The sequence below is a fragment of the Ptychodera flava genome, chromosome 3 (assembly GCF_041260155.1).
Source record: "Ptychodera flava strain L36383 chromosome 3, AS_Pfla_20210202, whole genome shotgun sequence".
Classification (NCBI taxonomy): Eukaryota; Metazoa; Hemichordata; class Enteropneusta; family Ptychoderidae; genus Ptychodera; species Ptychodera flava.
The window spans coordinates 49,135,773-49,149,691 of NC_091930.1; the positions used below are offsets into that span (position 1 = coordinate 49,135,773).

At 37.4% G+C, this 13,919-nt stretch overlaps 1 protein-coding gene across 1 annotated transcript; it reads right to left on the reverse strand.

The window, feature by feature from the left end:
- Window positions 1-54: 54 nt before the first annotated feature.
- On the reverse strand, window positions 55-10,581 carry LOC139129369 (fibroblast growth factor receptor 2-like). Its single transcript, XM_070695002.1, has 13 exons — window positions 10,321-10,581; window positions 7,558-7,887; window positions 7,015-7,347; window positions 6,604-6,906; window positions 6,127-6,414; window positions 4,498-4,629; window positions 4,329-4,370; window positions 3,674-3,804; window positions 2,962-3,169; window positions 2,729-2,839; window positions 1,311-1,477; window positions 860-982; window positions 55-186 (listed from the first exon to the last, which is right to left on the reverse strand). The coding sequence occupies exons 2-13, from the start codon at window positions 7,847-7,849 to the stop codon at window positions 55-57; spliced, it is 2,262 nt and encodes a 753-aa protein (XP_070551103.1). The 5' UTR covers window positions 7,850-7,887; window positions 10,321-10,581.
- Between the last annotated feature and the right edge of the window lie 3,338 nt (window positions 10,582-13,919).

A 13,919-nucleotide genomic window follows, 5' to 3' on the forward strand; every position in this document is an offset into this window, starting at 1 on the left:
ATCTCACGACACATCAGACGTATGAAAAAAATCCACATTAGGAATGCAAGAACATCATTTCTGTAATTGATTATTACCAAGAGAAAATATCTCCCAAACAACGATGCCAAACGACCACACATCTGTTTCAAGCGTGAACGTTTTATTCATTAATGTTTCCGGTGCCATCCACTGGTATGGGATTGTCTACATGAAAGGAAGAAAGAAAGAAAGAAACAAAGAAAGAAAGAAAGAAAGAAAGAAAGAAAACTTGATGCAGACAATCACTTATATTTTATTTCTTTTTTCTTATTATTACTTTGAAACACTGTTTTGTTTTCTTTTGAGTAACTCCCTCATTTGTTTTTGTAACGCTTTTCTTCCCTTCAGAGGGAAGTTATGTGTCTAATAATAAAGATATATGCGCACACGTTTTTTAGCCTCTTTGACGAAATAATTATTTTATCCACTACATCTTCTGCTTGACACCATATTTTATCCATTACGTCGATTGAGACAAATCACACTAAGCGTCTTCATCGTCTAGTACTCAGTCATTCCATATTTAGTCACAAAACGGTCATTTGCAAATATTCTGTCAATAAAACGCCCGTAAGGTGGCGTTTCTCAAACACAAAAAAGAATACGTCAAATAAGCTGATGAACGATAATATGAATAATGATTATAATTTATTATAGTAGACAGATGCGATGAACAAATGTCATACATTTTCGAATTAAATATGGTGCATTTAAGTATTTCAGCTACTACATTGAAGTTAATAAGTAACTAATAAATGGATGAGTGAATAAATAATAAAAATATAAAGAATGAAAAATAAAGGAAAAAGAAAGAAAGAAGAAAGAAAGAAATGCCTACTGTATTGGTATCGAAAAACGCTTTGTCACTCATTACACCGGTGGTGTAACTAAAGTTAGATATCTTGCAGACACCTCCCTCACACACCAACACATGTTTGGCTGCCAGGTATCGATGTACAATCTACCATAGGAAAAAAACAAAAATCGGGTCAAACAATATCAATCAGAAAATGATGAACCTTTAATTAAGTTATTAAGGTGTTCTCATCAAGGATTTCATCTTTTGGTAGGTATTTTTGGAAGCAATACTGGTGAAGTCAAGATTTGCAAACCAAAAATTATATCCGCCGTTTGCACGTTTCACTTTCTTCAGGTTATTTGGTTAGCACTTGTGCCATGTGTAGTATACATGGCGTTTCCTTTTTATTAGTCGATTCGCGTTCCAATATATAACATGTCGGTCATGACACTTCACATAACACAAACAAAACATGTCCTCATGCCATTACCTTGTTTCTTTGTAGATGTTTCATCCCACTAGCGACGTCTGTAGCAAATCCCAGCATTTGTCTCCTCGCAGACTCGTGTTTACCAGGTGTAAAATGCTGACGATTATCTTTCAGGTAAGTCTTCAAATTACCATACGATGCATACTCCATGATTAGAGTCATAGGACCTAAATAATAAATATTATTATACACCTGCGTCTGTAACCTAGGAAGTTTCATCGTACAGTAGGTTTTGGTATCAGAGGAGTCCAATAACTTTGATGTGGAGTACAATAACTCAAGGTGTTATTGGACGCTATTTGACCTTTGACCTCAAAACGCCTTTTAAGTCAACGTGGGGAAAACGGAAGGATGATTTTAAATTTTATAAATTATACTTCTCAATATTCAGTACTTCACGAAGTGAAATTGCTAGTCCAAAACCTGTGAATTTGAGTGAAATTACGCAGCTGACCTACAATATCAACCACATGCAATGCGCTGCGCTGATTGAACTTTCGTACCGCGCGCTTAGCGCACGCGCTGCGCCAGTGTCTTCGTACATTGGACTTCGGTATTGTCCTCGGACCCTACGCGTCTCTGACAATACTTCCGCTGCACTACGTACCAGGATGTAAATCCCGGTATTTGTGAATAACCTTGTATCATTATACGATCGCGTCTTCCATCGTACAGTATTAAGTTTCGATAGCAGAGGACACGGAGTCCAATAGCTTTGACGCAGAGTACAATAACCTTAGGTGCTAATGGACACTATTTGAGCTTTGACCTCGTAAAACCTCCACGTCAACACCGGGAAAAATAAGAGAACATTTTACATTTTGTACAAAAATATACTTCGAAAAATTTAGTTCTTCACTCTGTGAATATGAAACCTCTGAGTAAAACTCATGCCGCTGACCAACGATATCCACCACGTGAACTGCACTGTACGGGTTGAAATTTATTTCCGTGCACTTATTTAGCGGACGCGTTCCCAGTCTGCTCGCGATCGCTCGATGCTGTGCGTGACGTTTATACCAAAATGCTCTAACTTCGACACTTTGTGGTTAAATTGGACAAAAATAATAAATGATAGTACAGTAATTTACACAATACCGGGATTTATGTCCTTGTACATCGTACGCAATACCTCGGCTGCACGATGTACTCACACATAGAACCTCATTACCTGTATTTCGTGAATAACCTTATATTATATTGTGTTTCAATGGAATATTATACTGTGTTTCAAATGAAGTATTAAGACCCATATCTTGTTATACATGTATTATTATTTAAACGCATTAAGGTATCAGAGATTTGTAAATGATGTAAAACTAAGTAATCTATTATCAAATTGTGTCTACATGTTCCAATATTTCCTTGTCTTGACCAAATGAAAGTCTGTTTTTGAATATGTAAGATAATAATCTTACCGTCTTCAGTACAGTATCCCAACATTTTTATCACATTGTCGTCGTTGTTGATTTTTTTTATTAGTCTAATTTCTTGTAACATGGCAGTCCGAATCTCAGGATCTGTTGACTCTGTCAAAATGTATCCATAATTACAGTGATTAATTGAAAAAAAATATTGTGCAGGAACACAATCAATTTTCGAACATCACGTTCTAAAGCATGTTGCACCTAAAACTTTACTCATTTCTTACCTATCTCAATTTTGATTGCAACATCACTTGGTCCATCTTTACCATCTATAAACCAAGCTATGGCTTTGTCAATTCGGTAGAATCTACTAGTCCATATGGTTTCCGTGATATGAAGTCGGTCGCGAGGAAATTCAAATACCAGCTTCCCAGGTTTCATGTAAGTTGGTGAATTCCTCTTTACGTCGAGGTCAGTATAAGCATTGGATGTCTGAAATGTAATGGAAAGAAATTGCCAGACAACAAACTTTCCAGGTTTCAGTACGTTTGCGACATTTTCCTTTCGCCGAGGTCAGTGTAAGGATCAGATGTCTGAAATGTAATGCAGAGGGGACACTGACCTATTTACGCAATGCATATATATGCTTTGCAATATTTAGTGGATATGTAGCAGATTATTATTCAAGATATATATTTTTGAAGATATCAAATCAATTGTAACTATAAATATACACAGAAAGGCATTATCTTTGATAAACAATAATGAATATCTTCCGACCCAGTTTTTTTTTTTTTTTTTTTGCTTTAACGCATTCCGTTGATTTAAATTGGCTAGATTTTATTAATTACATGTTTGTGCAGCAAATTAGAAACAACTTTAAAGATTTTGGAGTGAAACCTGATTTACCAGTAAATAGTATTAATATTCAGTAATATTTTTTGTATCTCACATGAAGCCAACAACAGTCTTTAAAATATCTCACTAATATCTTACTTGATCATCATCAGATGTACTATCGCTCTCTTCCTCTCTTGTCACAATATTTCTCAGAGGAATACTCTCAATGTTGCCCGGTTCCTGGGTTCTGTCATTAAGACTTTCTGATGTACTATGACCCCGGCGTTCTGTGGATATGTTCATAAGAAATATTCATATGAGTATATTAATACAAGTATTAGTGTAAAGCAAACATCGGTATTAACAAAATAAAAACAAATGATTTACTATCCCTTACCATTTTGCTTGGTTTTTAGATTACCAATTTAAAGTTAGTAGTTATAATCAGAATGAAAATTACTAAGATTTTCGTCTTTCAGGAACATGTCTTCACAACAAAAGCAATAATAAACATATAATATACAAAACAAACAACGACTGTGGGTAAACGAAAGGAACAATAAAACATCAATGATTAACTGAAGAGTAGATCTATTCATGAAGCAGTCCACGAAAAGCATTGTATCCACATACTATTGTGTTCCCTATACAAATGAATAGGCCAATATCAATGAACTATAGATGCAACTAAATAAATGAAAATGATAACAACGCAACTCTGCAAATTGTTGAGAGAGAGAGAGAGAGAGAGAGAGAAGAGAGAGAGAGAGAGAGAGAGAGAATGACATGTTATATTTAACATAAAACGTACCATCGTTTATACTTTCATAACTATGGCCCGATGTCATATGTCCTGCAAGAGATAGAGAGAATAAAATAAATTATTCTAAAACAAATTCAAATATAGATACGATAATAAATATTTTTTTACTTATTGAAAGTGGTTTGACACATAATTTGATAAATTGTTGTTGACTTACGAAAATTCGCTTTAGACCAACGGCGGATTACAAAAACCAGTCCAACGATGACCCCAGCCAAAGCTATGGCACTGGAGGTTATGATGATTGGCAATGTTACACTGTGTTTTGGTGAAGATGCGTAGATACGTTCTAGAAAGAAATACGGAATGAGGTAGAATAACTTGAAAAGTCTTATGTGAAAGCTATGGACAGCTCGTTCATTGTGATCTGCTTGCGACGTGCTAATCATTAACAAATGCACGTCACCAGTGCATGTTATCACATTCTCTCAGTCAAAGGTATGTTAGCTGTCAAAATAACGCATCATTTCATAATTAAGGGTATTATTACATATGTACCACAGTTTACTCGGATCGAAGCGCGCGCGTACTACCGGTATTTGCACTGCAGTGCAATACTAAAAACATTATGCCATTCCTTTATGTTAATGAATATTTACCAATTTTGACCCGGAACTATTTTTGTTTGTAAACACAAAAAAAATGTCGTCTACAAGACTTCATTTCACTTTGGTTCGCTGCTACTTACAGTAAAATGCATGACATTACCGATAAAATCTACGATAAAGAAAATTGGATGTACTTATTAGAGTGTGAGGATGATTTTTATTATCGGAAAGAGCAGTTTGTTTGTCAGCGAAGCAAAAACATTGACAACGGGCAACGTCCGTTTCTAGCGCCATGGCTACACGGTGGCCGCCGTACCACGGCGGCCATCATGCATCGAAACACACGTAATTGCGGTCGCAGCAGAGCCAATAAAACAGTTAAAATTTTCACAGAGACGTGTTTGCCTGTAGTTTTCTCACCGGACATTCCCTGTTTACCATAGAAAGTCACCATTGCATGAAGTTTATTCTGTGCTTGTGTGTCCGACACGCTATTGATAACAGTGAGCGCTTGTGTGCCACGGTGAACACTGAAATTTGATCGTTCGACAAGTTACGTTTGCCGTATCTTACTTTAAATTTCCCGTAAAATCTTTGCAAAGTAAGCGTGCAGATACCGCTAGTACGGCGCGCTTGCACTCACCGGCCATGGGGTTCTGTCATATTACCCACCGTTAAAAACATGGACAGCAATACAAAACCAAAAAAATCGATGGAGTGCCTGAAGACATCATTACAAGATAACCTACATAAACAATTAGTCATCTTGAATTGCAAATGATCACATAGAAACAAGACAATGAATGCGTACAAATATTTGCGATGTAACAATCGTCATACTTTTCGATTTAAATAAATTTGAAATACATTTTCTCCTATAGACCTTTTTCATAAGTCTAGCGCCCTCCTGTGGTCACTGTGAATTTGAAGTCAAAGCGTCGGAGGCCACTGGGGAAAACCCTCGGCTGCCGCTGCCGAGGGTTTTCCCCAACAACTAATTTCAATTTTGGGGGGACAGAGGCAAAACCACGATCTAATATCTGAATAAAAGTTAACTTTGCAGTGTAGAAATCCTGATGTTTTGCCATGCCAAAAATCGCTGCAATGGGAATGGGTTCGGATTTTCACAATGCATGTCCTCTGTTATGGTGTAATAGGTGTATGGGGGTGACAAATTTTGATGTAACGGTCATGCCACCGTTTTAGGTAAGTCATTATAGTGCGCCTATTGCATTTACCTTCTGTCCTAAGTGTAAACGTTCGACTTCTTTTTTCTCCGTAATCATTCTTGCTTACAACTGTTATGTTGTAACGAGTTCCCTCAGCCAAACCACTTATATTGACAGAGAAGTCTCCGAACCCACTATCATATATTTCTCCAGTCGTTTTCTTGATACCTTCAGGGAGTTTCACATACTCGACGTAGAATGTCTGATCATCGCCACCGTTATAACCCGCTGTCCAACACATGGTAATGATATTTTTTACCATACTGATGTCGATATCTAAGACAGCATCCGGAGCAGCTGCGATGTTTTAAAAAGAGAAATTAGAATGAATAAGTAAAAGACTGACATACATGCCATATTCTGATACAATTAATACATTAATTGCTGTACCTACTTCGAGTCCAGCACAATAGTGCAACTATACAAAGGAACTTTGCACAAGGTAAGCATGACTAACTATATGGAAATTATTCTCAGAGAACTTACATTTTCTTGTGAGGACTATGACAATCTCGACGTTGCCATGTTTATTGTTGCCATTGCAATAATATCTCCCGTAATCACTATTGCTGACATCTTCAATGTACACCGTACTTTCATGAATCGTTTTCCAAAGGTCATCTTTGACATACAGTCTGTTATCACCGGACGGTAATGGATTCCAATGTTGGTCATACCATTGTATATATGGGGTTGGATTGCCTCTCACCTGGCATTGTAAAGCTGCATTTTCACCAACGGCCACTGCTACTCTCTTATGATTCACGTCATCAGCGGAAAAAGGCGCGTCTTCAAAAAATTAACAAATAATAAACGATGATACGCAGTATTTAATTGCCCAGTCAAGAAAAACGGACAAAGCATATTTCAACAAAGATTATTCGCTGCTATACTCACATTGTACATCCAAGTCTATTTTCTTTGACTGGTATGTTTGTCCTGAAAAATCCCGGTTGGTGGCTACACAGTATATCGAAAGGCCGTGGTGTTCATAGGTTAATTCTATCTGAAGTTCTTTATGTGAAATTATCCCATTGAATTGACCTGGTTGGTGTTCTGTTTGATTCGATGACTTCACTTCGAACCCATCCATGTACCACGATATATCGGCGGGAGGATTACTACTACAGGAAGTACACTGAAGTATTAACCATGAATTGACTACCAATTCATTTCCAGGGGTCGTTTTCGTGAGCTGTGTACGACAGTCTTCAGGTTGGTTTGGCGGAACTAATGATAGATGATAAAATTAAAATTTTTTATGTGTTTTGAGAAGAATTGTCTACCATTTTTCCGAAAACATTTTTACTTGGTAATGTTCGATCATCGTTCGAATGGGTGACCAGCATTAAATACAAAGCTTAAAAACTGACAAAGAAGAAACGTCATCAACATTTACAAAGAGTTCCATTCTGCATTCTCAATAAATCGTATCCTTACATAAAACTGACAGAGTAACTTCCCTTGAGAAGACATCATTGGCATCGTGGAAGTCAGGATTCTTTGCTGAACATTGTATATTTGCTGCATTATCGAAAGGTTGGAGTTTCATATGTAATTGTTCTTTCGTTATAAATCCACTGTGACCGCTACTTTCTTCGGTAATTGTCGTAATGTTGATAACACCAGGATGTCCTTGTAAAGGTGAACCGTTCTTATACCACGTGATGGTTGAAGCTGGATTACTTCGGCTTGTTGTGCATGTAAGCGTCAAAGACTCTTCTGTCTTCATGGCAGTGTTTCCTGTTAGAGACACGTCTTTTGGCCGATCTGTAAAACCATAGGATACAGTCAGTAATCATAATCAGTAGGTTATAGAAAGTTGTAGAACTGCGATATGCATATTTAATCAAAGAAATAGAAGATCGATTTTGGTGTAGTTATACTATAAATCTAAATTCCGTCAAAACAATGATGATATTATAAATACAACGAGAAAACCATTCTCAACATACCTTGAAAACATATCATACTATCGATCAATATATTAAATTTAAGTAATTTAATGAAATAAATGAATAGAGGTTATAAAAGTCAAGCGAGCGTATTTGTTGCGGATATAAGACCTCTGTGGTGAAAATTATCATATTTGGCAGGAAATAATCACCGAGCGAAGCTAATTTTCACCCCAGAGGTCTTATATCAGCAACTAAATACCCTCGCTTGACGTTTATAACCTCATTACAATATTCTAAATTAGATACAAGTGGACAATGTCATTATTTAGGACCGAAATTGGAATGAGGGTTCAGGAGCGCCCAGCCTTTACACAAACGCTAAGAAGAACGTTTCAAAGTGTGCACAGTCAATTCCATACAATACAATACGATACCGCAACGCATCGATATCGTGATTACACACCGAAGTTGAAGAATTGTATATGAAAGAATTCTGAAAAATTATGTTGTTGTTACATCGACGTCTCTGCTTCTACAAATTCTTCATTTGTGGGTTAATTGAGCTGCACTAGACTAAAATTGAACAACCAAAATCAATCTCAAGCCGTGCACTCGTTCGGACATTACGGTGTGTTGAGCTCTCAAGCTGGAGTTCGAAATTTGCGCACGTTCAAAAATGTTACGCAGCGCGCAGGTCTTCTTGTTGAGAATGTAAATTTCTGTTCCAGCAAATCAGTTTGCCGGATCCCAGCTTAGGGAGCCGTCATTATTTACGGCTGGGGGTTGGAGAAATGTCAGGGGGCTCACTAAAAATATTGACAACTTCAAGGGGGGTTACTCAAAATACAGAGAGGAAGAGGGGGGTCACTCAATTGTGCGAAATGTAACCCCTCTCAGATTGCACCGTTGCACACATCAATTTCTCAAAATATTCCTTACGAGAGGGGGTACACCCCCTCTCATGCTCTCCCCTTTGGGCTGTTCTAACAGTTTTACTTGTAAAAGACAAAAACACCTCTCAGATTGCACAAGATTGCGCCATTTTTTTGCACATACATCAATTTCTCAATTTTTCACAGGATCTAGGACAAAACTTAACTGTTTTGAACACATCCTTTCTTATAACACAAACATTGAAAACTAACCGTACCGCATTCAGTCTTTTATCTAGAAGCTGGCAGCTGCAGAAATATCTGAAGTAGGTCATATATTTTCTATCCCAGCATATTCTTTGGTCCTCAATCACTGGCAAACTAAGAAGTGCTTTTCACAAAATGTATTGTCATTGTTTGATTGTTGAATATTATGACTCAAACACTGATCATGCTGAAAATGTAATACTTAAAAATAACAGTGTTCGATGTAATTTTCAAACAATAAATTGAAACTCCTCTCAGATTGAACCATTACACGCATCGATTTTTCTAAAGTATCAACACAAGAGTGGATCCCCCTCTCGTGCTCTCCCCCACCCTTGGAGTATTTTAGCAGTTTTACTTAGAAAAAAAATAAAAACACATCTCAGATTGCATCAGACTGCAGCGTATCACACATCAGTTTCTCAAAATATTCCATTTAGGATAGGGACAGTCCCCTCTGACACTTCCCCCTTAGCCTCTCGTGTTCTCCCTCCCTGTACCTGCAAACTCTGCCCAGTCAGAAAACCCTGTCACGATACACATCCAAATTACACAATACTATATGGTTGTATTTTGTTGTCACTTTGTGATGCATTTATGTGAATGTTACAAAAACATGTATTTGTATTAAACTTCTTTGTTTGTGGGGGTCTGTCAAAATTTCTGAGTTAGAGAGCGGGTTACTCAAATTAATCATGGTTGGCAATGGGTGGTTACTCGAAATTTTGGAAGTTCCGATGAAATTCCTCCGACCCCTCCAGGCCGTAAATAAAGACGGCTCAATAAGCATATTATAATTATAAATACGGATATTGTTGGCGCGTATGGGTTAAATTATTGAATGTTGTCGGTAGGAAACGTTTCCTCGCGGATAATTTACTTTGTATAAAAGGTACATAGAAATGTGGTCATCAAAAGTTTTAATTTCCATGCGATCATTATAAATACGCTTTTGAATTTGTCACTTACATGTCTATTTGTTGTTAGTCACCTATGCCATGTCGTCTTACCTGTTTCGTACTCAATGGATATCTTTTCGATATATCAGCGGCCTGCATGTTTGTGTTTGTCTGTCAGCCTCCCCTCTCTCCCTCTCTTTCTCTCTCTCTCTCTCTCTCTCTCTCTCTCTCTCTCTCTCTCTCTCTCTCTCTCTCTCATATACTCACATAGTACATCAATGTATGTGTAATTCGACCCGTGTCCGTAACCACCGATCTCATCACAAAATGTGTTTCTCGCTGTGCAATTGTAAATCCCCTTATCTGATATTTGTACATTTCGCAGTGTAAGCGTACGTCCATTGACCACAGAACCACTTGGCGTAATCCACTGAAACTTGTCAACACCAGAAACGCTTCGTGCAGTGCACTTCAATGACGTGTCATCTCCCTGTCTGACTCGTTGAACTGGAAGTGTTTCTACCTTAGGGTCATCTGAAGTGATAAAAAAAAATGCAATAAAACAACAGTAAGTCATCAAAATACGACATAGTCCCTGTTGCCTTTAGTGTTCCTTGATTGGACTAAAGGTGGCAATAGAGAACTAGTAGAAAACGACGATTGCTGTGTTGTATGAGAACAGCTTGCAATTCATCTTTTCTCATATGCATTTTTGACATCGTTAAATATTGCCAATGACAAAAATTGCTACCATGTAACCAAACCGAGATTCATGTATGCTGCGAAGAATAAGAGTCTGTAATATTTTGAATGACATTTGATATCAGTTACATGCAAGCATGGATAATAGTCTTTACGTTGTCTACGTGTAATGACTTTATCACTCGATACCTTTTTTACCAAAACCTAAGCATATGTTCAATAGTTTTGCACTGTTCCATGGAGGCATGCCGTTCAATTATGAGTAAGCCAGCTTGCAGTACAGAGTTGTTTATGCCATGCATGTGTTTGTATCAAATTTTGTTCCTAAAATATTTTGCCGAAGTTTGTAAGACATTACAGACACCAATATAAAGACTATTCATATTATATAAATTAAGATAACTGGTACTAGAAGTGAAAACCAACAAATGATTTGATATCAAGGTACATATTAAACAAATACTCAACTCACGTATAAATATATATCTTTTAGCATGACACGTACTCTATAGATAGATAAATTACACTTTTGACTTGAAGTCTATGCGTAAGTCATATCAAATATCTCGATTAACTGGTCATTTAGAACTTTAATGTCAAAGGTCAAGGTTTACAAGGAATTTCAGTAAAATAGGTCGTATGCTAAGGTTGGTTGCTTTTATATTTAATTTTTCGCCCAATAGGCGAATCCAATTACAGGATGAAGTACTCATATACATGTGCGAAATTTGATGGAAAGATGCAGTTACAAAAGGTACAACTCCCTTCCGCACCCGCCTCGTTCAGCGAGGATTATAAACCTAACACTTAGTCCATCCTTATCTCTCACATTTCATCGAAAATATTAGATTAAACACATCAATCAACTTAACCAGTAACCGAATTTTAGCAAACAGGATAATGGTTTCAATAAATGTACTTACACTCAACACGTACTGCAGTGTGACTTAAACTCTCCCCTTGCTCTCCATTGAAATATGTGTTGTACACTTTACATGTATAGACTCCGCTATGTTTCAATGGATTGACTTTGTCGATTATCAGAGGATTGTGCCTTGAAAACGATTCTCTGCCTGGAATTTTCCATTGAATAGTTGTCAGTGTCGGGTTACCCGGTACGTATTCACAATTGATCCTCACTGTTGTTCCCTCCTTTACACATACATTTGATGGAGTTGTCGCTAGAGGAGGATCTGTTTGAATGAAAAAACAAATAATAACGACGACAACAGCATCATCAACATAAACTGAAGCAAACAGCAACAACAACAACAATCATCATCATCATCATCATCATTGTGATATAAACGAGGTTACGTTGGTATTGACGGTTATGCGGTAGCGTGTCGGGGCCTGCAAGGCTGGTATTCCAATGATGAAGGAATGTAAAGACGACTGGAAACAGCGAGTACTGTATAAGATGCTACTATAAGATGCTACTTTATTACACTAAGCTCTAAGCTACGTACATAGTGTGATGGTAAGCTGGAGACTGACTTGAGTACACGTGGGCTAAGAGAGATATACATGCCCTCATGAATAGTAATGACAGCTCATGAATAATAATCTCATGACACTACGTCACAATCATCATCACCATAGTCGTATTCATTGTCACATTCGTCATCACTGCTGAGCCGTACAATACAATTTCGACCCTTCGGCTCGAAATTATACGGCTCGGCGAAAAACACTCGTACACAATGACGTCAAACAGAGAACAAATTCATAGAATTATTATATACACAAATATATCAGCTTTAAATTCTCACTAGGAAAATTTGACGTTTGATTCACCTTAGTGATATTTGAGTGTACTTAACAATTAAATTAGCGGTACAAACAAAGATGAGCGTATCGCGTTCTTGTCTTGGAAAGACCACAGCTTATGATGGTAAGAGCTGTGATACGGGAAAAGTATCAGATATGTTGTGGTCTTTGAAAAATGATGATGCCGTCATTGTAAACATGGGTGAAATGAGCAAAACGCACTCTTGGAAGAAATCGTACGGTCAGAAAAATAGCACAAACGGTGTGAGTCATCTCTTCAACAGGTCCATCAAGGAGCTGTATAAATTCCAACCTTGGTCTCGACATTAAAGTGTTTCGGGAACGTTACTCCTAGTTTCCGAATAATTTCAAATGATTACAATTATGAACTTACACTGAACATCTGGTGTAATACTATTTAAACAAGAAATGGACGAGGAACTGCTACTGTGTTCTAATCTGCAGCTGAAAGGAACACCATGATCATCTCTTGTTATTGTTGTCCTGATATCGAGGGGACTGTTGCCACTGTGGATTTCAGCTCCGTTTCTATACCACACTAGTCTGCCTGGTGGCGTGATATTTTCAGTCTTCAGGCTACACCGTAATGTTACCTCAGTGTTCTCGATGACTTCATTATATTGGCCTATACCATTGACTGCAGTACAGACAGGATCGTCGGGATCTGTTAGTAGAAGTATTTGACTCGTCATTGATGATGTCTAAAACCCAACTGAAGTGCGGTATGAATTGGAATCTTTGTATTTGCATGGCGTCTGGTTTCTGACATAGCGACTAGGGATATTTGCTGACAAGAGACTCGTAATGCAGTCAGACAGAGATGATTTAGAAATAGTCCACTGACTGCATGTGTTTCTGTTGCCGAATCATCATAGAAAAAGAAAATCTCCCAAAACCGTGAGCCGTTTCAGTGTCAATGGTTGCGTTATTGTGTCGAATTCATGCCAAAATTATTACTTTCTCTTTTAATACTTTAAAATTCAAGTTTTTCAATTACACAACTCAACATCTTATCGTGAATTCAATATGACAACTCAACATCCTAGAGCCTAAAGCAGTCTCCTTGTTTAGAAAATATGGAACTATCTCTAGAAGAAGTATTTACCAGACCAATGGACAAACTGGACACAGTTTCTGGAGAACTTAGTACCGAAATACGGGATTTGAAAAGAGCTTTGTTGTATTTGAACCAGACTGCTACCGGACACGATGCGAGCGATAGAAAATGATGTGAGCAAAGATAAAGAAAACAAATCAACAACTTAAAGACAGACAGAGATATTTTGTACAATATCATGACGATACTCTTTGAAAATTCAAGGATTGAACACTGAAAATAATGAAGACTTTCGACAAAATTAGTGGAGGGATTT